This window comes from Taudactylus pleione, unplaced genomic scaffold (genome assembly GCF_031769625.1).
Source record: "Taudactylus pleione unplaced genomic scaffold, aTauple2 ptg000479l, whole genome shotgun sequence".
In the NCBI taxonomy this organism is placed as follows: Eukaryota; Metazoa; Chordata; class Amphibia; order Anura; family Myobatrachidae; genus Taudactylus; species Taudactylus pleione.
The window spans coordinates 4,386,171-4,410,585 of record NW_028284881.1 but is presented as its reverse complement, the minus strand read 5'-3'; the positions used below and the strand labels follow the sequence as shown (position 1 = coordinate 4,410,585).

Here is a 24,415-nt window from a genome sequence, read left to right as displayed (position 1 = left end):
ATACTTAAATCCTACATGATAATAGAGATTCAAAGGTATTAGTTAAATACATTTGCAAATATATGAATACGTGCCAGGCCATCGTCAAGGCTCCTCTATACTGGCATCCTTTTTGTTCTGTGTTCAGTGTAAACCCCGCCCTTTACAAGCACCTGTGCTATGTCATTAAGCTGATATAAGCGACCACCATACTTTTTGTTTGCAGTCTTGGGAGGCATGAAGGGAGCCAGCATTTGGAGGATGTGCTGGTCCTTATAGTGCCATGTGGAGGTTTCTGGGGTACCTCCAAAGTGAGTCAGCTCTCAGCTTATACATGTGCTGTTATTATGCAGTACACCAATTTGTAATTATATGACCCAGAGTGGGTGCTACTATTATGTAGCAATAATTATTTTGGGGTGAGCGTTTGGGAGTGGGGCCCCCGGAGTTGTTCTGGCTGGACCTTTTTCACTGCATCACCACTTAATTCACATAGATATTTTTTATCACTTTTCTAATTGTTTGTTTATTATTTATGTCATTTTAATTCTTTCTTATTTCTTTTTTTTTAACAATTTCTTTTATTGAGACACGGCACATAAGCACAATCAAATACATCAGAATAACAATCACGAAAAGTATAGAAATGCATAGAATACAGTAGATATATAGATCAAAGTTGTTTTGGACATAATTTAGTAACAGTGTGTCTACAAAGGAAAAAAGAAAACAAAAAGAACAAATCAAAAACCATACATACATATATATAGCTTATGATAGCAGTTCTCCTCCATGTAAACACTGCATATATCCTAGTTACCAGATCATACTGTATATCAGATAATATTTGAAACTTTCAACATCTGACAAATACAACCAAAAACAAATATAAACAATACAAAAACAAAAAGGGCTCTCTCCCAACCCTCAAAGGAATCATAATCACCTGCATCCGATGTAAACACATTAGGTCGTGGTAGAGTTGGTGTCTATTGGTGGGTTATTACCAATAGTCTGGAGTAAAAACCAAGATGTATCCTTCACACTATAATATATTTGGCGACGCATGTCGAGGGATAATGTGGATATAAATGATTCCCACATATCAAAAAATTTCTCTACTTTCTTTTCCTTCTCTAATACTACCTCCACCCAATCCATTCGAAATATGTTATATAATTTTGTCTTAAATAACACAAAAGATGGGGAGGAGGTCGAAATCCATTCCTGCAGTATCGTTTTACGAGCAGCCGCGCTTATTGCCAATAGCAGTCTTCTGCTTCCTTTGCTAGCCCTCATACTTGTGGGTATAATGCCAAAAATAGCCCACTCTCGAATGAAAGGGATATAATTGAGTAAAGCTGACTCCGCATATCGTTTGATCCGTAACCAAAATCCTCGGACTATTGGGCATGACCAAAAGCAATGATATAAGTCTGCATTATCTTCTCCGCACCTATAACAGGAATGAGAAACCGAACGTCCCATTAAGAAACTTCTATGCGGAGACAAATATGCTCTGTGAAAAATGTTTAGAAACATCTCCACATATATTGTTGATGTTAAAGATTTACAAGAATAATTAAGGGCAGTCAATAACTCTTCAACTGTATACAAGGGAAATTTTTGAACCCACTGCGTAAGTCCCCTAGCATTGATCCAAAGATATTTTAAAATATTGCTAATAATTAGAAATAGCTTTCTTAAGTACTGGAGGTTTGGAAAGAAGGTCATCTACTGGATTATTCCAATCTTTCGCCGCAAACACCTGGATTATTGAGTTGATATAATGTTTTGCCTGCAGGAAGGCCATGGGGAACCCCAACAGAGTATCATACTTTTCTGCAGCTTCGCTGAAAGATAAAGCCCGACATGCTTCTCTATCTACTAAACAACCTATTCTCTGAATGCCACCCACTCGCCATATTGTGAACGGATATGTCGCCTGCCCAGATTGAAAATGCGGATTTCTTACGAGAGGAAGAAATAAAGATTTGTGTGAGTTAAGGCCCGCCTCATGTCTTATTAAGTGCCATACTCGTTTTGTATTCCACAATAATGGATTAGTTTTAATTGTGATGGGTATTTCCTGATCGTGGGAGTGAAGAAACGTAATCAAATCTCCCTGGTCTAAGAACTCTCGCTCAAGTGATGTATTGGCATAATTCTCTGTTCCATTTATCCAATCCGACAAATAGCGGAACATAGCTGCTTTGTTGTATAATCTGATGTCTGGAAAGCTTATTCCCCCATTCAATTTGGTTTGTTGAAATTTTAACAAACTAATCTTGGGCCGTTTACCATTCCATATAAAGGATCAAAATATCTTATTTAAAAGTCGCAGATCCTTAACTGTAATGAACAAAGGTAGAATTTGAAGCGTGTACATTAACCTTGGAAATGAAATCATTTTGACTAAGCTCGCACGTCCCATATATGACAGAGTGACATTCCTCCAGCCTTCCAACTCGTCCAAAATTTTTTTTTATAATGGGTCTATAATTAAAAGGATATAAATTTGCTAAATTGCTAGGAATTATAATACCTAAATATGCAATCGTATCCTTGGCCCATTTAAGTGAAACATCACTAGGCAGACGTGGCAGTGAATTGCGCTAACCTAAATAAAGTGCCTCTGACTTATTGATGTTCACTGCAAATCCTGATATTTCTTCAAAACTTTTCAAAAGACCCAATATATGAGTTAGGCAGTCATGTGGATTGGCAATGTAAAGCATTATATCATCTGCAAATGCTGTTAATTTTATTGTTTTAGAGCCAATTTCTATCCCTTTAAAAAGATCGTCCTTCTCCAGTATTCTAATCAACGGATCTATTGCTAGATCAAATAAGAGGGGTGAAAGGGGACACCCCTGTCTTGTACCTCTGAACATCTCTGTAGGTGCACTAGTACAACCATTTATCATTAGGGACGTCACTGGGGACGATAAATGAAGGGTTGAACCCACGCATTTGTAATATGTTAAATAGATGGGGCCATAACACTGTGTCAAAAGCCCTTGTCGTATCTAAACTTAATAAAGTGTTAGTAGAAATTGAAGATCCTCCAGCTGACACTGCCACAGCAGCAATAGCCGCTCTAACTCCTCGAACTGAGTGACGCCCTTTTACAAAACCCAATTGATGGGGAGTTAGTAATTCTGGCAAAATAGTTTGTAAGCGACTTGCCATAATTTTAGCTAATAACTTCGCGTCTGTATTTAACAAACTGATAGGTCGGTATGATTCTAATTTTTGTACATCCTTTTGAGGTTTAGGGATCAATATTGTGGTTGTATTAGTAAAATATGGAAATGGAGAATTGTTGTCTATTATGTCATTAAACAAATCCACTAAAATCGGGGCCATCTGATGCCGTAATATTTTATAATATTCGTTTGGAAAACCATCTGGGCCTGGTGATTTCCCAAGTTGTAACTGTGAAATAGTAATACAGTACTTCATCCAGTGTTATTTTCCCAGAAAGTGCCTCCTGTTGTTCTATAGTTAATAAAGGCAACAAGTCATCAGGGATCAAAGCATCATATCGAGATTGATCAAAAGAAAGATCTCTATACAAATCCCTATAGTACTCTTCAAACTTACTCATAATCTCATTATTTGTAGTGATTAAAGCATTGGTATGCGGATCTCTAATGGCTGTGATATACGTTCTTTTACGCCAGGGCTTAGACATGTTGGCAAGCAACTTTCCAGCTTTGTTCCCCCATCTGTAAAATTTATGCTTAGTAAACAATACATCCTTTTTAGCTTGGGATAAAAGGTGCGATTCTAAGAGTTGTTTCGCCTGAACATACGTTTCCCGAGAACCTTCAGTAGGGTCTGCTATATAATTTTATAACGCTAAGGTTAGGGCCTCTGACATTGATTTATATACAGCAGTCTCTGCCTTCCGTTGGGAAGAGACAAAAGCCATGATCTGTCCCCGCATTACAGCCTTCGATGCACCCCAAAAAATTGCTGGTGTATCCCATGCCTCTATATTATCGTCTTGATAATTAATCCACTGTGTTAGTAGGTGATCTTTAAATTTAGTGGACTTGTACAAATAAGATGGAAACCTCCAATGTTTCAAGCCCCTCGGTGACTGCGTTAAACTCAAAGAAATTGTAATGGGCGCATGGTCGGATATTAGAATTTAATGCAATCTGGAATCCTGTATTCTAGATACCAGGCTATCTGAGACCAGAAACAAGTCAATTCTCGACCAAGATTTATGGACAGCAGAGTAAAAGGTGTATGATTTATCTGTAGGGTTCAACAACCTCCAAACATCCGTAATTTGATGGTTTGCTTTAAAAGATTGGAATTGTCTCCATATTGTCATATTAGATGATCGGGGAGTCGGTTGTCTGTCTAATGAGGGATTCTCTACCGAATTTAAGTCTCCCGCCACTATCAATGCGTAGTTAGTACATGTGGCGCATACAAATTTACCAGAGTATAACAAGTACCCTGAATCTCTACATCAATAATCAAAAATCTACCATTAGGATCAGCTATGGTATTTATAATAGAATATTGCATATTCCTTTGACATATTGTGGCCACCCCCCTGATCTTGCTACTGCAGCTAGCCTTAATACATTCCCCTATCCATGGGGCCCTCAAAGTGGAAATATCTCCCTCTGCCCAATGTGTTTCCTGTAGGAACATTACATCAGACTTAAATTTTTTTAAATGAGTTACTACTCTTTTGCGTTTAATAGTGGAGTTCAAACCCCCAAAATTCCAGGATAAAAATTTCAACCTACCAACCGATGGCCCAGTGTTACCAGTAGTCATATCGTTAGACATGTCTTATCCAATACCTTGCCGTATGACAAAACAGTCTAAGAACAAAATTAAGTTAAAACGTGGCACTCCGTCCCAGCAAGCGGAGACCACCTTATTTGAACAATGGAAACCCTCCGGCACCGGAGTTCCCCAGGGGGGGAGAGAGAAAACGAGAGAGAGCCAACAAAATAAAAAAAATTCAAATGGAAAAAATAAGAAAGAAAAACAAACCATAGAAAAATAGATGCATCATACATTTCTGTGCAATGTCCCTTATACCTTTTTCTTTTCTCTCCAACATTTCAATGTGGTGTTCATCACTTGCAACCTGTGATGTACACCTAAACTACTAAATATCACTTATAAAGTAGCAAACAAAACATGTAGCAGTACACTAGAAAATCTTCACTGAAACGAGGAATGCTCCTTTACGTCAATTAGACACAATGGCATTCAACATTAGTTTTTCGTTTAACAAAATGACATCAAATGTAGATAAATAATCATCTACTCCTAGGGATGTTCGTGGTTACTTAGAAATTAGAGTCATACCCTAAATTGTTACTATATCAGTTATCCAATCATCTATTTGGTGATCATTGTGGTGAGCGCTCCCTGTCTATACCCACACCAAAGTGACGCTTAGCAATGTTAGAGTCTGAAAAATACAATGTTTGACCCCCATCCTCCACTCTCAGCTTGGCAGGGTATAGTAAAGCAAATCTAGTGTTGCGCTCATACAATAATTTGCACACATCTGAAAACTCCCGTTTTTTCTGTGTAACCGCTGCTGAAAAATCCTGGAATATGAGCACCCTAAAACCATCTATCATCAGTGTGGGTGTCTTTCTATACTCAGCAAGTATCCTTTCTTTCATTCGATAGTCTAGATACTTTGCAATCACCGGTCTAGACCGTGAATTAGGCGCTGGTCTTTCTGGACCTATTCTATGGACCCTCTCTACATGGGGCAAGATGGAATCCTCTGACAAATTTAGGGCTGCAGGGATTTTGTGGGCTACCAGTTGAACCAGAGCCTGGCCAGTTATTTGCTCAGGTACCCCAATAAACCTCAAATTACTTCTTCGAAGTCGATTTTCCATATCATCAATTTTGACTAAAAGCGATTGTACGCTGTCTGATTGCGTGCCTACAGTTTGTTGCATATCATGGGAGCGATCCTCCACATCGCTAACTCGCTGCTCTAAGGTAGTGAGTCTGGAGGCATTTGAATCTATTTTAGCAAGTGCTGCGTCAAATGATGACTGGAGAGAATCCAATTTTTTATCTATTAGAGGCATTAGTATTTTAGAAATTTCCTGAGCCGTTTCAGCAACTGACGAGGGACTCTGAGAATGATGACCGAAATTTGTAGCTTCCTCAGGTTCCATTTCAGAAGTGTCACTACGTGTTGGAGAAGGAGGAATAACCTTAGCTGGAGTTTTAGACACCTTGCCCATTTTACTTGTTGACCCTTGTGAAGATGTAGCGGGAGTAGACTTACGGACATATCTGTCCATAACCTAACGAGAGATCCCTTGAAAATTCTACTCAAAGTAGATCCTTAGCAGTTAATAAGGTCTGAAAAATTCCAAATTCCTCAACAGGGCACTAAATTAGCAAGAGATATAGCAAAGTACAGGAGTAGATGTGCACGAACCACCCCTATATTGTAAACATATTATGAAGATTCAAAAGTATGCATCACTTTGTCAAATATCCATGTCTTATATTCTGAACCGGAATAATTGAATTGCATTCCTCTATATGTTGAAGGCCTAAAAAGGTTCCATGATATACCGTGTATTTATAAAGTGAGACTAACAAAATTTACTTCCGTTACTGCCAGTATGTGGTAACAATACTATATAGATAATTTATGTATAATACCAAATAACTATCAGCATAGAGGCTAGAATTAGATTCTGTTGTTTGTCACTTTGACCATTAGATGGCAGCGATGAACTAATGTTAGATCAGATACAATACATATAATAGACAAAGTTATATCTTCACTGTTCAAAGTACAATATACTGAAAACTTACAAAAAGAAAGAAAAAAAAAAAAAAAAGAGAAAAACAGCAAGTATATATATTTAGCTATGTTACTTATCAGACTTTTAGCACGGGCACAACAAAGTCCAAGAGCAGCCGGAGTATCAGCCAAGTGCAGCGAGCCGATCACCTCGGCTCCCACCTTCTCCCGGGATAGCAAAAATAGAAAGTTCGATCAACAGCAGCCCAGGGTCAGAATCAGCGGAGCCTCCTCAGCACCCAGAAACCGCAGGAACCGCGGTAAGCGAATAAGATTGACAGGGATCCGTAAGGTACCGACCAACAGGGTGAAGCATCTGGCCACCAGCTCCAGTTATCCTCCGATCAACAGCCAGGTCATAATTCCCAAGTCAACACTATTATGCAGATAAAGTAGGTCAGGCAAAAGGGGTATCAGATAGAGTGTTCACCATCCGCCTCAGCGGGAAATATCTGTGCAGTGGTTACCCGTCAGGGTCTATTGCAGGACGATAGGGCGCTCAGGGCACCACACATCACCCCAGGTAAGTAGCCACACCACCAGGTCACAGTGAGATCCCAAAGGAAACAGGTTGCAGCAAAAGCTGTGCAGCAAAACCACGGGACTCCACCGCCTCCACCAGAGCCACACAGGTCAGGAGCAGGATAACCACGAAGTCTGAATGGCCAAATAGGGAAAGCAGCGCTTGTAGAACAAGAAGCAGGCAGGCAGGTTACGGAAGATGATTGCCTCACCCCTCTGGCAGAGCTCCACTTCCGAGACAGCAGTCCGCACAACGCGCCCAGTCTCACGCGGTGATGCGCGGCAGCCTCCGGACAACCGCCGCACTCAGCAAGAAGTGCGATGAGCGGATGACCACAGCCAGGGTTATTCCACAGGGACAACAGCGGTCGTGAGCGGAGGATCCACACAGCCGACAGGGCACAGCAGGAGACTCCGGATCGCCGCGCACCACGTGGTCCCGCCGGCGTCAGACTTGTAGTGCTCCCGCATAGATCCAAGGCAGCACCGCCCGATCAATCTGACATTAATCAGGTGAGTGATAGTCGCGGGCTGAGACTCGAGTGCAGGATATCTCCGAGGGGAAGCCAGCAGTAAGTATTTTCGCGCCAAACGGACCGTTGGTGGTCATGCAGGCCACCGAAATTAATGGCCGGACTCCGGGGTAGTAATGAGTGCTCCTAGGCGATATGGGTATCAGCAGATTCCCCAAACAGTAGGGGATGCTATAGAGGATCCAAATATCCTTTTAGTCATAAAGTTCGACAGGATGGCCTGCGATTCTTTGCCTGGTGTAAGGAGCTCAACTAAAAAGCGGCCATACTGGATGCCCCACCCACCGGAACATTTCTTTCTTATTTCATTAACACTCATTGATTTATCTTTACACATATATTCTTTACACTTCCCTATCAACTTTTTTCCCCTTTTCGTGTGATGCCCTGTGGATGGTCCTTGGGTGGAATTTATTTGGGTACCTTGCTTCTCGGATGTGAACCCCTTAATGTTACGCCAGTATAGAGGAGCCTTGACAATGGCCTGGCGCTTATTCATATATTTGCAAATGTAACGAATACCTCAATCTCTATTATCATGTAGGATTTAAGTATTTTTTGTTGACATGGCTGCAGTGTGCTGGAGGGCAAATTCCCTTTTTTTCTGAGTCCCATGGAGCCACAGGAGGGACAAAGGGAGGTTGTATTCGTAGAACACCCTGCAGGAAGGTGTGAACATCTGGTATAGGAGCAATTCTGTGCTGAAACCAGATAGACAAAGCAGAGAACTGCACTTTCAGAGATGCTAGGCGGAGGACTAGATCCAATCCAGCTTGAGGAAAGGCAAGAATTCTAGAAACCTTAAAGACCTGAGGATCATATAGTTTCTTGGAGCACACCGTTGGAAATATGTATGCCATATTCTGTGGTAAATCCTGGCTGAGGCTGGTTTATGTGCTTTTAGCATGGTCTGGACCACAGATCTGGAAAAACCCTTAGCCGTTAGGAGGGATGTCTCAAGAGCCAAGCCATTAAAGACAGATGGGCTAGGTCCGGATGTAGACTTGGACCCCAAGACAACAGGTCTACTCGTAGAGGAAGTCGAAGAGGAACGTCTATGGAGAGCCTTTGAAGATCGGAGTACCAGTGACATCTGTGCCAGGCCGGAGCTATTAACATGACTGTGTCTGCCTCCTGTCTGACCTTTCGAAGCACTCGAGGAAGCAGGGATATTGGAGAGAGATGCTAAATGGAAGTTCCATTTCACTGACAATGAGTCTATGAAGGCCGCGTTGGGGTCCTTTGTTCTGGCTGCATAAATTGGAAGTTGTTTGTTTTGTCTGGAGGCTATGAGATCCACCTCCGGATTACTCCATTTGTCCACTAGAAGCTGAAAGACCTCTGGATGTAGAGATCATTCTCCTGCATGCACGTCGTAATGGCTGGAGGAAATCCGTCTCCCAATTGAGAATCCCCGGGATGAACACTGCTGAGATGGCTGGGAGATTGCATTTGGCCCAGGTGAGAATGCGGGACACTTCTGACTGACAGAGTGCCCTCTTGGTGATTGAGGTAGGCCACAGCCTTGGCATTGTCGGACTGTACTTGCACTGGCCTGTTTTTTAGAATATTCTGAGCCAGAGTGAGAGCTCTGTAGATGGCTCGAAATTCCAGGATGTTGATTGGCAACACTGCCTCGACTGGAGACCTTCAGACCTGGAAGGAGTGTTGGCCGGTTACTGCGCCCCACCCTTGGAGGCTTGCGTCCGTGGTGAGGAGAGCTCAGTCCGGGATCCAAAAGGGATGACCCTGGTTCAAATGGGAAGTCTGTAGCCACCAGGCTAGGGACAGGCAACCTCTGGGGGAAGGCTAATCATCTGGGATTTGAGCAGATGGGGTAGCCCGTTCCACCTGGAGAGGATCAGGTGTTGGAGGGGCCTGGAGTGATACTGGGCGAACTCCACCATGTCGAAGGTGGACACCATTGATCCCAAGGCCTGCAATGCAGAGTGAATAGACACTCTGCGATTTGAAGCAGTCTGCGTAGTCTTGCTTTAGTGCTGAAATCTTGTCCTCCGTTACGAAAATTCTGTGACCTTGAGAGTCCAGGAGGGCTCCCAAATGTATCATCCTTTGAGAGGGTGTCAGGGAAGACTTTTTTCAGTTGATCAGCCAACCATGCATTTGTAGAAAGGCAATGGTAACTGCAGATGGCTGTGAAGAGTCTCTGGGGAGCTTGCCAACAGCAAGAGATCATCTAAGTATGGGAGCAGTCTGATCCCTTGACAATGAAGAAAGGCCGTCAAAACTGCCATGATCTTTGTAAAGACCCGAGGGGCCCTGGAGTGGCCTAACAGCAGAGCCTGGAATTGGTAATGTTGCTGCAGTGTATCAAACCGGAGATATTGTTGATGAGAAGGCGCTATAGGTACATGTAGGTAAGAGTCCTAAATGTTTAGGGATACTATAAAATCTCCAGGCTCCATAGCTAGGATAATATAATGGAAAGTTTATATATGAAACCTGGACACCCTGATAAATTTGTTCAGAGACTTGAGGTTGAGGATAGGCCGATGAGACCCATTGGGCTTCTGAACTAAGAAAAGGGTACAATAATAGCCCTTGACCCGTTGTGAGGAGGGGACCCGAATTATTACTCCTGAATTCAGTAACGACTGAATGTTTTTTTGGAGCTGCAGGGCCTTGGTCGAGTCCGATGGTGGTCCTGTGCAAAAGAACTGTGGGGACGGGGGGGGGGCTTCGTCTCATGAAGGAGAGGGCGTATCCGTGGGAGACCACTTCTCTTACCCAGACATCTGACGTGGTTTGATGCCAAACTTGGGCGAATTGAAGGAGTCGGCCTCCCACCCAGGGAGAGGCCGCCCCGTCAGGCTGCAGGCTTATCCTCAGACTTGGCAGGTGGACGTTTAGTAGCCCAGGCTTGTTTGGCCCTAGGCTTGGAGGCATTCGCTGATGTCTGTTGCCGTGGAAAGGACTGACCCTTGGCTTTGCCTTGAGGGTGAAAGGACCGAAAGGATGACATCCGCGGCTTTGTATTATATGCAGAGGGCAAGAACGTCGTCTTGTTAATCGCCAAAGTAGTCACAATTTTATCCAATTCTGGACCAAATAGGGTGTCTCCTCCATAAGACAGAGACTCTAGAGCCCGTTTTGATTCTGAATCTGCTTTCCAAAAATGTAGCCAAAGAATACGGCGGGCCACTACCGAAGAGGCAGATATCCTGGAGGCCAGTAGAGCTGTATCCATAGCTGCTTCACCCAAGTAGGAGGCTGCATCTCTAATGTGAGATATGTAGGACAGCTGTTCCCTTGAAGCATCAGGGAAAAAAGTCTCTTCTAGGGCTTCTGCCCAACTCTCTTTTGCCACCCAAGCCATAGCAGGTTGAGTAATAGTTCCTGTAAGAAAATATATAGATTTATGACAAGCTTCTATAAGTCTATCTGTGGTCTCCTTCAAGGAGGTTGCAATATGAATGAATGAGCAAGGTGCCATTTTTAACCAGACGTGTTACATGAGAATCCACAGTTGGAGGACCTTCCCATTTACTACAATCAGTAGCTGGAAGCGGGTAAAAGGAGGCCTTTTTGGAATTTGAAACTTTTTACCGGGCATATTCCAAGCTTCAATCATGTGATCAGATAGCTGGTCAGAGTGCGGAAACTCTGGTAAAACAACCTCTTGTCGCTTAAAAAGTGCATGTTTTTTCTTAGGAGTAGGTTCCTCTTCGATTTGTAGCATGGTTTTAACAGCTCTTACAAGAACAGGTATATTTAGTTTAGAGGGTGAGACGGAGTCAGAGTGAGAGAAATCTGAGTCTTCTGCCTCCCCAGATGATATCTCAGAATCAGATAACTGTGTGGATGGTGAAGATATCATAGTACGTTTAGTAGGTAAAGGCCTTTTTTTCTGCTGCATTTGCTGAAAAACCATAGGAGGTATTAGCCCAAGTCTGTACTCAGGTAGAAAGTTAATCTATCCATGGGGGAGGCAAAGGATTTGCAGGGGGTACCTGCTGTGACCATCCCATAGGTGGAGCTACCACGGGGACTGCTACTCGGTCCACAAGTTTTGCCAGCATTTGCGAAAAGGCAGTCCAGGGTGGGTCCTGAGGGAGAGACACCGGAGGTAATGGACCTGGGGCTGTGTAACAATACAGAGACCATCCTGAATGAGGTCCTCTGTGGCTAAGCTTGCAGAGCAGAACTTACAAGCTATCAGAGTAGGAGGAGCAGCATCAGGCTGCTTGTTGTTCTTTCCTCTGCCAGACATAGCCACAAGAATAATAGAATACACAGTATGATACAGTGCAATGAACACCTTGCAGTATGTGTAATATGGCACAATGTAGTGTGCAACCCAAAGAAAGGCCAGCGTTTGTCATCCTTATTGTCCAGTGCCAGATGGAGAATTGGCAATCCCTGTTAAGGTTGTCATCAGCTGAGTTCTAGAAACATCATTTTGGACAATTGGAAACAGCCGGTTGGTCAAAGGTAGGAGAGACTTGTTCCATTTCTGGAACGCCTCAGAATGGAACTGTACAAATTGCACCATCTCGAAAGTGGACACAAAGACAGATGGCTTGAGTTCATGACAGCATACAGCAGGGGTTCCCAACCACGGTCCTCAAAGCACACTAACAGTCCAGGTTTTGGGCATAGCCATACTTGAGAACAAGTGACTTAATTAGTACCTCAGTTATTTTGATTTAACCATCTGTGCACAATCATGGATATCACTAAAACCAGGACCGTTAGTGTGCCTTGAGGACCGAGGTTGGGAATCACTGGTATACAGTGTCCACCACTTAGATGCTAGAAAAACAGTATTTGTTTCAATAAAGAATGCATCTATGTACTAAAGAATGTAATACAAGACCGTTTAAAATGCAGCATACAGATCTGCTTTTGAAATAAAACACAAAAATTATAGTAACACACAGTAAATAAAAATACATTTAAATATATGAATACATGCATAGATTAGAAAATCACCTTTGCATGTTGGCAGTTAGGGGGGAACCTTTCTTTTAAATGTTTCAGGATCTCAGAAGCAGCTGAAAAGCAACCCTGCAAAACAGGTTAGTGAACAGCTTTATTTATGTGAGCAGAAATCTGGGATACATTTGAATTTTTAAAACAGTAGAATAATAATAATTCACCTACATATTAAACATTATTTAGACTCAAATTTCAAACTTACTTGCTCTGCATGCAACTCTGCAAGATGGCACAAAACCACAGCAAACGACTCAGTGTTATTCTGCTGGACACTCACGTTAACTGCATCCAAGCTGTTCATACTAAGCAGCATCTGTGCCTGCTGACATGCCATGGTGCTGCAACACAAGACACAATGTCCCCAATCTCAATGTCATGGAGCTACAACATAGATACACAATGTTACCTTCTTTAGTATCCACACCAGAATGCTGCAACTCAAACACAAAGATACTCTGCACAAATGCCATGGAACCTCAGCACACAGACATATTATGACCCTTAGCATAAATGCCATGGGCCACAACACAAACACAATGGCTCCACACTCAGGGTTCTATTCAATTGCCGGCGAAAAGTCCCGAAGTTTTCGCCGTCATCGCTAGTTTTGGCTCCGGAAAAGTATTGCGCTAGTCAACGCGATTCGCCCTATTCAATTGCAAAGGAAGAGAGAATGCGCCCGGCGAAACTGAAATCAGTGAAAAGTCCTGTCAGATTTGGGGAACACCTTGACACCCCCAAAAGATGCACTGACATGGGGGGGGGATCACTATGGATACCCCCGAATATCCCTGCTGGAGGTATTTGGGGTGCTTAAATGCTCTCAATTGGTGCTATTTACCGTCTTTGCACAAGTGGTGAAGAATAGAATTTTTTTTTTTTTTTTTAAATAAGTAGTCCCAGCAAATTTGGGGTACATAGGTGCAAGCATGTTTAAAAATCGCTAATGTTTTAGTTGAATGGGTCTCATAATAAATTACCATTTCTCCTCCTTCCTTTGGATGCTGAAAAAGCGTTCGATAGACTCCATGGGAACTCTATGCGCCAGGTGTTATCCAGGTTTGGACTCCAAAGTGATATGCTTCGTTCTATCAACGCCCTTTACACTGGTCCTTCCGCCCAGATTTTCAGTAACGGCTTCCTCTCCACCTCTTTCCAGATAACTAACGGCACTAGACAGGGATGCCCCCTCTCCCCAATAATATTTGTATTGGCCATAGAACCCCTTGCTCAAAAGATCCGTTCATCCCCTGAATTCCCTGGACTCTCGATATGTAATACTTCCCATAAACGGTGTATTTTCGCAGACGATGTTTTACTATTTGTGACTGACCCAGAGACTTTGTTGATTCCCCTGCATAATATTCTAAACAGCTATAGTGCTGCTTGCTATTATATATTAAGTACCACTAAAACTGAAGCTTTGCCTATTAATATTCCCCCCTCAATTCTCCAATCCCTGAAGGGACGTTTCCCTTTTACTTGGAAAGACTCCTCTCTGTCCTATCTGGGAATCTCTATCCCTTCCTCAATTCCTAATGTCCACAACATTAATTATGCCCCTTTACTGATACAATTGACAACCTAAGCTACTGCCTGGATGAATCACAAGGTCTCTTGGTTAGGCCACCTGGCGGCATTTAAGATGATCTTACTGCCAAAACCGATGTACCCGTTTTGTGCTATCCCATATGCAATACCCCGTAAACTGCTGCAACAGATGCGGCGGCTGATGCCATCTTACGTTTGGAAACGTAAAGCTCCCAGAATGGCTTATAGTCGCATGATTCGCTCTAGACAACAGGGTGGCCTCACTCTTCCTGATTTGCCTAGGTATCATGAAGCAGCCCAACTCTCCCAATTATGCGATTGGTTTCTTCCCCCCCACACTAAGCCATGGGTGGACTTGGAACGTGCCCTTTTTCAAGGTTTTTCCTTTTCCCGGATCTTTTATGGTTACCCAAACAGCTACGCCCACAACTGTCGGCACTCCCTAAGACTGCTCTTGATACCCTGAGGATATGGGATTTTAAGCTCCCGACTTGTTTCCACTTTGCTGTTCCCACCATGACCATATCTCTCCAAGCATTGGATAAATCATTACCCAACCTTCATATGTCCTATTGGATGCGACTGGGTATTGAGTCCTTGGCAGACTTTTATCCCCATCCTCCATTCTACCTTTTAATGACCTCTGTGCCAAATTTAAATTAAGCCCATCAGCTTGGTTTTATTATTTCCAATTAAACTATTGGGTAGCTCAGATGGATACTGACTCCACTACGTTTCAAATGCCACTAGACCAAATTTTCAATAGACTGTCTAGATCCTCATCCCATGGTGCCATATCCTTTTGGTATCTATTATTGTCTTCCGCTGATCTGATGACAATTTTCCGTTCAGCTTCATTGGGAAACTGATCTCCAATGTTCTTTCACCCTTAAACAATGGGAATCTATCCATCTCTCTTACTTCTACTTATCCAAGTGTACTAATCACACTGAAATGCATATTAAACTTGAAACAGATTGTATTTGACCCCCTCTAGACTACATAAGATATGGCCTACAGTCTCTAAATTTTGCTGGCGTCTTTGCCAGTCTGAAAGTACTATTTTGCACATCTTCTGGGATTGCCCCTTATTACGCCCTTTCTGGTTAGATGTATTCTCCCTCGTAAAGGAAGTCCTAGGCCTTACACTACATCTAGATCCCTCCGTAGCCCTTCTACACTGGTACCCTATCACTATTCCCAAGTTTGCTTGTTATGTTCTTGGTCACATTTTACATAATCCAATAAAGAGGTATATGAAATAATCAGATCGACAAAAACAATATATCATGTTAGCACATATATCAACAATCCAATCTGATTAGAATAAATCATATAGAGCAATACAAAATATTGGAAAAATATACATGGAAAGCAGGACTACGTTGGGGGTAGAGAGATGAAAAAGAAAAAGAAAGAGAAGGAAAGAGAAAAGAGGGGAAAAATATGTTGGAGTGGACATGGTAATTAAAGAGGAGACCGAGTCCGGAATTCAACAAATAATAGGTGAAATATAATCATTAAAGTAGAAGGTTCGAAAAGCCTGAGGGTAGAGATCCATGTGGTGTGGTGTTATTATAAAGAAACCAGTCACCCCAAACTAGAATTAACTTATGGGAGGTGTTATGGAGATAAGCTGAAATCTTCTCCATGGCCGCCACATGCCAGATTTTATTTATGAGTTGTTGGCGAGGAGGAGGGTTGATATCTTTCCAATGCTTTGCAACTAAACATCGAGCTGCGTTTAGGATATGTGAGGAAAGCTTATCAGCATGTGGATTGAGGCCCTCAAGTGGACAGCCAAGGAGGAAGGACCAGGGAGATTTAGTCAGTGGTATTTTTAGTATTTCCGAAAGGAGGACAGCAACCTCATCCCAAAATTTGGCTATTTTAGGACATGACCACCAAATGTGAATGTAGGTGCCTGCCTCACCGCAATCTCTCCAGCAACGATCAGATGCTAAGTGATACATTCTATGCAGGCAAGTAGGCACCAGGTACCATCTGTAGTATATCTTGTAGGCATTTTCCTTTATTAAGGTGGAAATAGAAGATTTGGATACCCTCTCCCGTACCACAGACCATGTGTCCTCATCTGGTGGGCTCCCCAAATCTTTTTCCCATTGAAGTTCATGGCCAGGTGTATCTGATAAATTAACATTCAATAAAAGATTATAGATGACAGATATAATACCTTTCATAAGAGGATTACGGAGACATAGAGACTCATAGGGTGTTAAAGATCTAACAATTGAATTAATGGGAAAAGAGTTAATAAAGTGACGTATTTGAATATAAGTAAAAGTATTAACAGAAGATATATAAAATTTATTCTGTAGGGAATCCAGAGGGGCGCAGCTATCCGACTCACAGAGATCAGATACCACCCTGATCCCACCTTTAATCCATGGAGAAAAACGGGCAAGGTTGAAACCTGGGGAGAATGCTGGGTTCGACCATATAGGGGTAATGGGGGATGGGTAGGTGGTGGTGTTAAAATGGGATTTACATTAATCCCATATAGAGCATGTAAAGGAGATGACCGGGTGTGAGCGAGCAGATTGAGGTCTATCAGGAGAAGCCAGGCCTATAATTGTAGATATGGAGGAAACATTACACAACTTAGGGCCTCATTCAGACCCACTCGCAAGCTGCTGTCCGCTCGCAAGTGGGTCGATGGTGTGCACTGCGCATGCGCACGACGGATGTGCGCACCTTTATGCAAGGTGTTCTCCGCATTCAGCCTCCCTTTGTTCCACCTGTGGCTCCTTGGGACTTGGCTGTGGTCCTGAGGGCTCTCCAAGGACCGCCGTTTGAACCACTGGGCTCAGTGGATCTTAAATGGCTAACAGCTAAGACTGTTTTCCTTCTGGCCATTGCTTCGGCCAGACGTGTTTCTGATTTAGGGGCTCTTTCTTGTAGACCCCCTTTCTTGGTTTTTCATGGGAACAGGGCAGTGCTCCGCACTCGGCCCGAGTTTCTTCCCAAAGTTGTTTCCCAGTTTCATGTTAACGAGGAAATCGTTGTTCCGGCCTTTAACTCACTGGGTCTTTCCGTGGGTGAGGCCTCTTTGGATGTTGTGCGGGCCTTAAGGACTTATGTTGACCGCACTTCTTCGTTTAGGAAGTCGGACACTTTGTTTGTCCTCTATGGCTTCCGTAAAAAGGGTTGGCCTGCTTCAAAGCAAACTTTGGCAGCCTGGATCCGTATGGCTATTTCTGAAGCTTATCTTCATGAAGGCCTACCAGTTCCTCCTTCTCTGAAGGCTCATTCCACTAGGTCTGTGGGTCCTTCGTGGGCAGCTCGACGTGGTGCCTCGGCAGTTCAGATCTGCAAGGCTGCTACGTGGTCCTCTGTCCATACTTTCGTGAGGTATTACAGGTTTGACACCTTTACCTCTCAGGATGCTTCCTTCGGGCGGCGGATTCTCCTTTCTGCACAGGAGCGTCCCCACCCTTAAAGGATACTGCTTTGGGACATCCCCAAGGTATGCTGTGGATACCCTATGGACCCTGAAGTAGAAAATATGAGATATGGTAAGAACTTACCCTTGTTATCTCTATTTCTACGAAGTCCATAGGGTTCCACAGGACTCCCGCCCTGTCGCACCTGTGCTGCAGATGGGCTTTGCTCTGGTCACCGGTTTTCCGTCTCCCTCTGGTGAGAATGTGATTCTTGTATGTGTCCAGATCTTTTTTCTCTCTTCCTTCTCCTCCTCCGGCCAATGGCTTGATAACTAACTGAGGTGCCTTGGCTCGGGGGCGGGGTATAGGAGGGGGACCCTAGTGCATCTTGGGAGGCTGAAAAGCTTAAATCTATGGTGCCCAGCGACTGACGTCACACCTATACCCCAAGGTATCCTGTGGAACCCTATGGACTTCGTAGAAATAGAGATAACAAGGGTAAGTTCTTACCATATCTCATATTTTTGTCTACTGCTATGTTTATTTTATGTTGTTGCTGCAAATAGGCAGAATGCTTTATTGTTGTACTTACTGTTATAGAGCTTTATTATTTCTATTGTACTCCATTTTTGCCTTATCGACCACACCATTTTTATTTGGCCTCTGTAGGTTGTCCCCTTCGACGGATACCCTATGGACCCTGAAGTAGAAACAATAAGTATTCCTAGGAGCCACATTTATAATTTAAATACTATATGGAAGGGAATTAGCCAGGATAGGTCAAAAAAATTGTCCGTCATCAAAATATACAAGTTTGACAGCATAGAACTTTTATGAGAAATTCTAGAAAAATATACACGGCAGATAATAAAATTTGATGTCCCGTAGGGACATCAGAGGCAGAATAGTATACCTCCGATCTACAGTATGTATTGCCCCAGAACCCACAAAAATTATTGGGATAAGGCTATGGGGGATATTTGAAGTAACACGTTAAGGGGATAACTGACTCCATAAGAGAGCAGCGAATATAGTGGTTTACACAGGAGGACATGGTAACTGAAATAAAAAACATTATTTCTAGAATATAGCGAAATAAAATATTGCAAAACTAGAAATATAACCTGAGAACTGCATCAGTAATATGAATTCTTGAGACGTGATGAATTTTAGAGTCCAATAAAAGGACTTAGTTCCCAAGTAGGGAAAAGTATTAGATAGCAGAGAGGGAGCGGTAGATAAGTCAGGTCAATGCGGAAGGATTAGGACTATCGCTAACTGTATGCCAAGTATTCTTCGGGGCTCGTTGAGGTAGGGGCATCACATCCTTCGTCGGGGGTCCGGGGACCTTTGAGGGTGAGGGCCTCATATCGCTCTTAGGAGGAACATTTGTGGTGGGAGGACCAGGGAGAGGGAGGTGTAATTGAGAGAGTAGACGTAGGGCTTCATCTGGAGACCTTGCAGTGAGAAATTTGTCTCCTGATCGAACCTGCAGACTGAAGGGGAAGCCCCAGCGATAGCGGACGCTGTGGTCACGTAGTATTCTGGTAATGTCCTTCATGTCACATCGATAAGGTGAGAGATCCTGAAAGATTAACAGCTTGGCACTTCAAAGGCAATATCTGGGGAACGTCTGGCCTGGGAGCAAACCTGATCTTTCGCCTTAAAATAGTGGAAACTGAGAATTACGTCTCTCGGCGACTCAGATGTTTGGGAGTGAGGTAGGAGGGCCCGGTGAGCTCTGTCGAGGAGGAGCATATCATCCGGAATGGAAGGGGCAAGGGAGCGGAAGAGCCGTAGGAGATCATTTTTGAGGTGGGCAGGCTCCACGGACTCAGGGATATTACGAATCCTGATGTTATTTCTTCGCCCCCTGTTATCAAGGTCCTCCTGTTTGTCAGTGAGCAACACAAAGTCCCAAGTCAGTTGGATATTATCTTGTTCAGACATCTGTTGGAAACTAATAATCTCTTCTTGTTTCCTCTCAAGAGCATCCACACGGGAACCTATGTCAGTCATGAATTGTTTGATGAAAACTACGCATCTCAGTGAGAATTGCAGCAATATCTGCTTTGGTAGATGGGGCCGCTAGGTCATCTGCCTCCGATTCGACATCAGAAGCACCACCTAGAGACGGGGTAGAGGGAGGTCTTTGAGAGTCATTGACCTGGTTTGCTTTAAAATAGGACACAAGGCCTTGACAGCCCGATTTTTTATTTCTAGGCATATTGACGGAGAGGGACATAGGGTATAGGAACACGTAGGGAGAAGGTCGGGAGCGGTTGTAACTTCTTGTCAGCAGAGCACACCTGGAGGTCGTATAGTTGGAATTATCCCATTATATAGCGGATCTGATTAGCTCTACAGCATATTTGATAGCTGCAGATGGGATGCAATTGTAGACAGTGGCCACTAGGTGGGGCTTCAGCACAAGAGAACCATCTGGAAATATTCTGCAAGGCAGATAATATTACTATGAGAGACCAGGTGGAAAGCTGCTTCTTGCAATAGTTATAAAATATATATATGTGTAGAAAGAGTGGTCTCCAATTTAGCTTTGCAATACAGACCTTAGTAGAGGCAGTCCTGGTCTGGTATGACTATCCCCAGGGGAGGGTTGCAGAGCTTCTAGGAGGAGGTATGCAGCTGGAACAGCAGGGAGCAGGAAGCCCGGGCCACCAGTATGAGCGCCGCTGGGAGGATCTGCAAGGGGGCAAGAGGTGGAGATAATACGCCCGCTAACCACCGCTACTCAGCCGGACCCAGCCAGGAGCAGCAGCGGGAGCTCCAGAGCGCAGGGCGCGAAGGCGTCAGGCGCCAACTGCAGCACTCAGTGAGGAGGGAGGATGGAGACGCGGCTGTGAGGTCCCGCGGCGTCCAGCCGTGGCCGCGAGCAGGAAGGCCACTCACCTCGCCGGCGACGCACATCCGGACACAGATGCCGCTCCAAATCAGGTGAGGAGGCCGTAGTGCGAGGGGTAATGGCGTCGGGAGGCTCCTACGGCAGGCCTCTGGTGTGGGGTAGCGGGATGAGACGCCGTGAGGGGGTCCCACAAATGCACTCAATAGGACCCCTGTGTCCTCAGCGGGGCTCTGGGCGGTAGAAGTTGGTGATTTTGTCCCCCAAGATTAGCAGGGGAATCCACTTGGAGATGCTGGGTGTGGAGCTCTATGAAAAGCACCCACCATCTTAGGCCACCAAGCCACGCCCCCCCTTGGTCACATTTTAATATCTGCTAGAGCTACCATTGCCCAACACTGGAAGTCCCCTTCCCCTCCTCCATTTGCCAAAGTTATTACAAAAACCCAATTCCATTTCAGAATGGAGACCAGAGACGCTGTTTATTCTATGGCTTCATCTTCTCCTATTGTGAAGTGGTATCCATGGCATATTTATGTTACTGATGGTAAATGTGAACCCTCTGCACGACCTACCCCACAAAACCCGGCCACCCCTTGTAATTTGAAAGAATTCCCTTCGGGAGACTCAGATGCTTAATTCATTTATCTGTTATGTATTATTTGTTTGGCATCTCTGGATGTCCTGTTACTTTACCTCCGCATTTTTTTATTTTTATTTACCCCTTGCATCCCCTTTTCTTCTTTCTGTACCCCCTACCTTTTTGTATATTTTCAATAAAAATTTATTGATTGGGGGAAAAAAAATAAAAATAAAAATATCGCTAAAGTGCGTTTTTAAAAAACACCACATCTTCAGCATGCACCTGTAATAAAAAAAAAAATGCTTGGGCATACTTGGGGGACCCCCTGGAGTCAATTTCGCTAGTTTTTCATACTGTCCCCCAACTTTGGTTTTTTACACACCCAAAAGGAAAGTACTTTTTTGGGGTGTTCTAAAGTATTTTTGCAACTTTTTTTTGACGCAGTTTACCTTTGTAGGACGGTCTTTTTCCCGCTGGTTACAAGACGCACAGGCGAAAAGTCTTTGGAATTGAATATGGGGAAAAGTTCTCGCCTGGCGAAATGACGTCACCAGCGAGATCTCGGCTTTTCGCCGGCAATTGAATACGGCCCAATGTCACAGCCAACCAGCCCCTAACTGCCATGTAACAGGCTGTGTTTGAAAAATGACAGTTAGGAGCTGATTGGCTGGGACTTTATCTCCATCCAAGGCTTAGTAAATAGACCCAGTGTCAATATCTGCAACACAAATATAATGTCACTTTGTGTCAATTCCACGACATGAACAGACAATGTTAACGCCCTCATTGCACATGACATAATGCCACAAACAAACTGTACAAGTAGACTTAGCCATGATGGAATAAATGATACAGGAGGAATCTAAAGATATTACACCATTGCTCTGGACCTCGTTCGTGTTAAATGGAGCACTGTGATGCCAGAGGGTGCCTGTAGCAGATGGCTACTACTTTGGTAATGGATGGCACCTTGCTCCAGTCCGAAAAGAGAATGGCAGATCGGTGGCCTAGAGGTGGTGGTGTGGAGTGTCGGGGGGCTTCTAGTAGCTTTGGACTTTCCATGATTGAGAGTGTGAGAAGAGGCTGGCAATATATGGGCTAGTTCATTCCCAATGTGAGGATCATAGAGTAGCAGCAACAGTGCCCTGCTGGTATTATCAAAAGTGTTACACTGAATGCCTATGGTGCTCTGCCCATTGGGGTATCCCAGGAGCCAAATTCAGCTTAGTGATGGCACTACATCCCGGGCACAAAGTACTGTAAATCAGTTTGAGTGAGAAAAATAAACCTAAAATGATCCCACCTAGATTCTGTAGATGTAGGAGGGGAGGGAGCTAGGCACCCCTGAACCCTAACAGTTAATGGACAAGGGAGAGAAATCATTTGCCTGTACAACATTAAATAAATATCATGAGCCCAACTGATCCTTGTGCTAGATTATAGGATCTGTTGGGACTGGTTAAACAGGCAGGAGGTGTGATAACCAGCTGCCAAAAGGTGTAAATAGCATAGTAGCAATGGGCAGAAAGTGTTTCCAAAAAATTATAACAGTTATACACCTGCCAGTACGTATAAAGCTGAGCAAATAAACATCATTACTATAAAAAAAAAAAGATCTGGCTTTGTTCCTGTGAGATGCCTATATCTACTGTGTTCCTGTGAGTTACTGATAATGGGAAACTCTGTAATCTATCCCCTGGCTTTCTTGTGTTGACTCCAGCATTATAACCTTGCCAGGAATACCCACCAGAGCAGTCAGAAAAGAGGGACTGCAGAAGACACCCACTGTCTGTCTGACCAGCAAGTGAGAATGAGCAAGTGAGAATGACAGTTCTTGACCACATAATTGGAACCAGGGTATCCTGTAACAGCCAGGTAACGGGTATAATAACAGTCTACACACTACAATGTAATATACACGTATGTTCGATATATTAATCATGTAATTGAAAGCATTTCCTAACTCTACTATATTATGCTGGTTTAACAGACATATTAAAAAAGTGGTCATTAAGTTATAAAGTCATTAAACTAGAACAATAGTCCAGTCACTAAAGTTAAAGGCATTCAAATCCTTTGAGACAATGGCCCGTAGTCAATTGCCGGCGAAAGGTCCCGGACTTTTCGCATGCCGGACTTTCCGCCGTCATCGCTAGTTTTGCCTCTGGATATTCGCCCTATTCAATTGCAAAGGACGAGAGAAGGTGCCCCGGCGAAACTTAGTTCGGCAAAAATTCCTGTCAGATTTGGGGAATTCAACACGACACCCCCCAAAAGATGCACTGACATGGGGGATCACTATGGATACCCCCGATTAGCCCTGCTGAAGGTATTTGGGGTACTTAAATGGTCTCAATAGGTGCTATTTAGTGTATTTGCATATGGGGTGAAGAATAGCATTTAGCATTCTTTTTTCTTCAAAATAACTAGTCCCAGGAAATTTGGGGTACCTGAAAATGGGGGCTAGCATATTTAAAAGTTTTTAAAGTGAAGTTTTAAAAATCAGGGAAAATCCACCTGCTGCAAACACCTGCAAAGTAAAAACATCTGGGGCATACTTGGGGACCCCCCTGGAGTCTATTTAGCTAGTTTTTAAGTTTGTCCCTCAACTTTGCTCTTTTTCACCCCCAAAACCAAAATGTACTTTTTTGGGAGTTCTAATGGGTTTTTTTTTTACTTTTGACGCAGTTTACCTTTGGGGGACTGTCCTAACACTACACGAGGGTTCCCGCAACTTTGCACCCCAAAACTGCACTTTTTTCCGCCTCCATACAGAGGCAAATCTGTTAAGCCTATCTGAATGCATTGACTTCCCACTTAGGCGAAAAGTAATTGCAAATGAATTGGGCGGAAAGTTTCCGACAGTCAAAATTACGTAATCGGCGAAAACTTTCCGCCGAGAACAGCTTTTCGTCTGCAATTGAATATGGTCCAATATCTTTTAAAAACACAACAGGGTTATACCTCTGTCCGTACAGTCTCCATATTGCCGTCTTTTGGGCCGTGCTGATGTCAATTAGCTCAGATAAGCTGTGCTTCCAGTGAAGGAGGTCAGAGTCTTTCAGTGCATCCATCAGTTTATCTGCAGTCTTGCCTGCGAAAGACCTTTGCTGAACCAAGGACTGAATGCCCAGGGAGGCCAGGTACTAGCGGGGACAGAGTATTACTTTTATGAGTATATATTGAGTCCAA

General features: G+C 43.6%; 1 protein-coding gene across 2 annotated transcripts in view; it reads right to left on the bottom strand.

The window, feature by feature from the left end:
- ANAPC5 (anaphase promoting complex subunit 5) overlaps positions 1 to 24,415 on the bottom strand; it is a 47,732-nt gene that overhangs the window by 5,780 nt on the left and 17,537 nt on the right. For both annotated transcript variants that reach the window (XM_088449180.1, XM_088449181.1), the window contains exons 10-12: positions 24,188 to 24,369; positions 13,028 to 13,163; positions 12,820 to 12,894 (exon numbers count right to left, since the gene is read on the bottom strand). In XM_088449180.1, the coding sequence (XP_088305306.1) occupies positions 12,820 to 12,894; positions 13,028 to 13,163; positions 24,188 to 24,369 (393 nt within the window). The remainder of the gene's footprint in view (positions 1 to 12,819; positions 12,895 to 13,027; positions 13,164 to 24,187; positions 24,370 to 24,415) is intronic.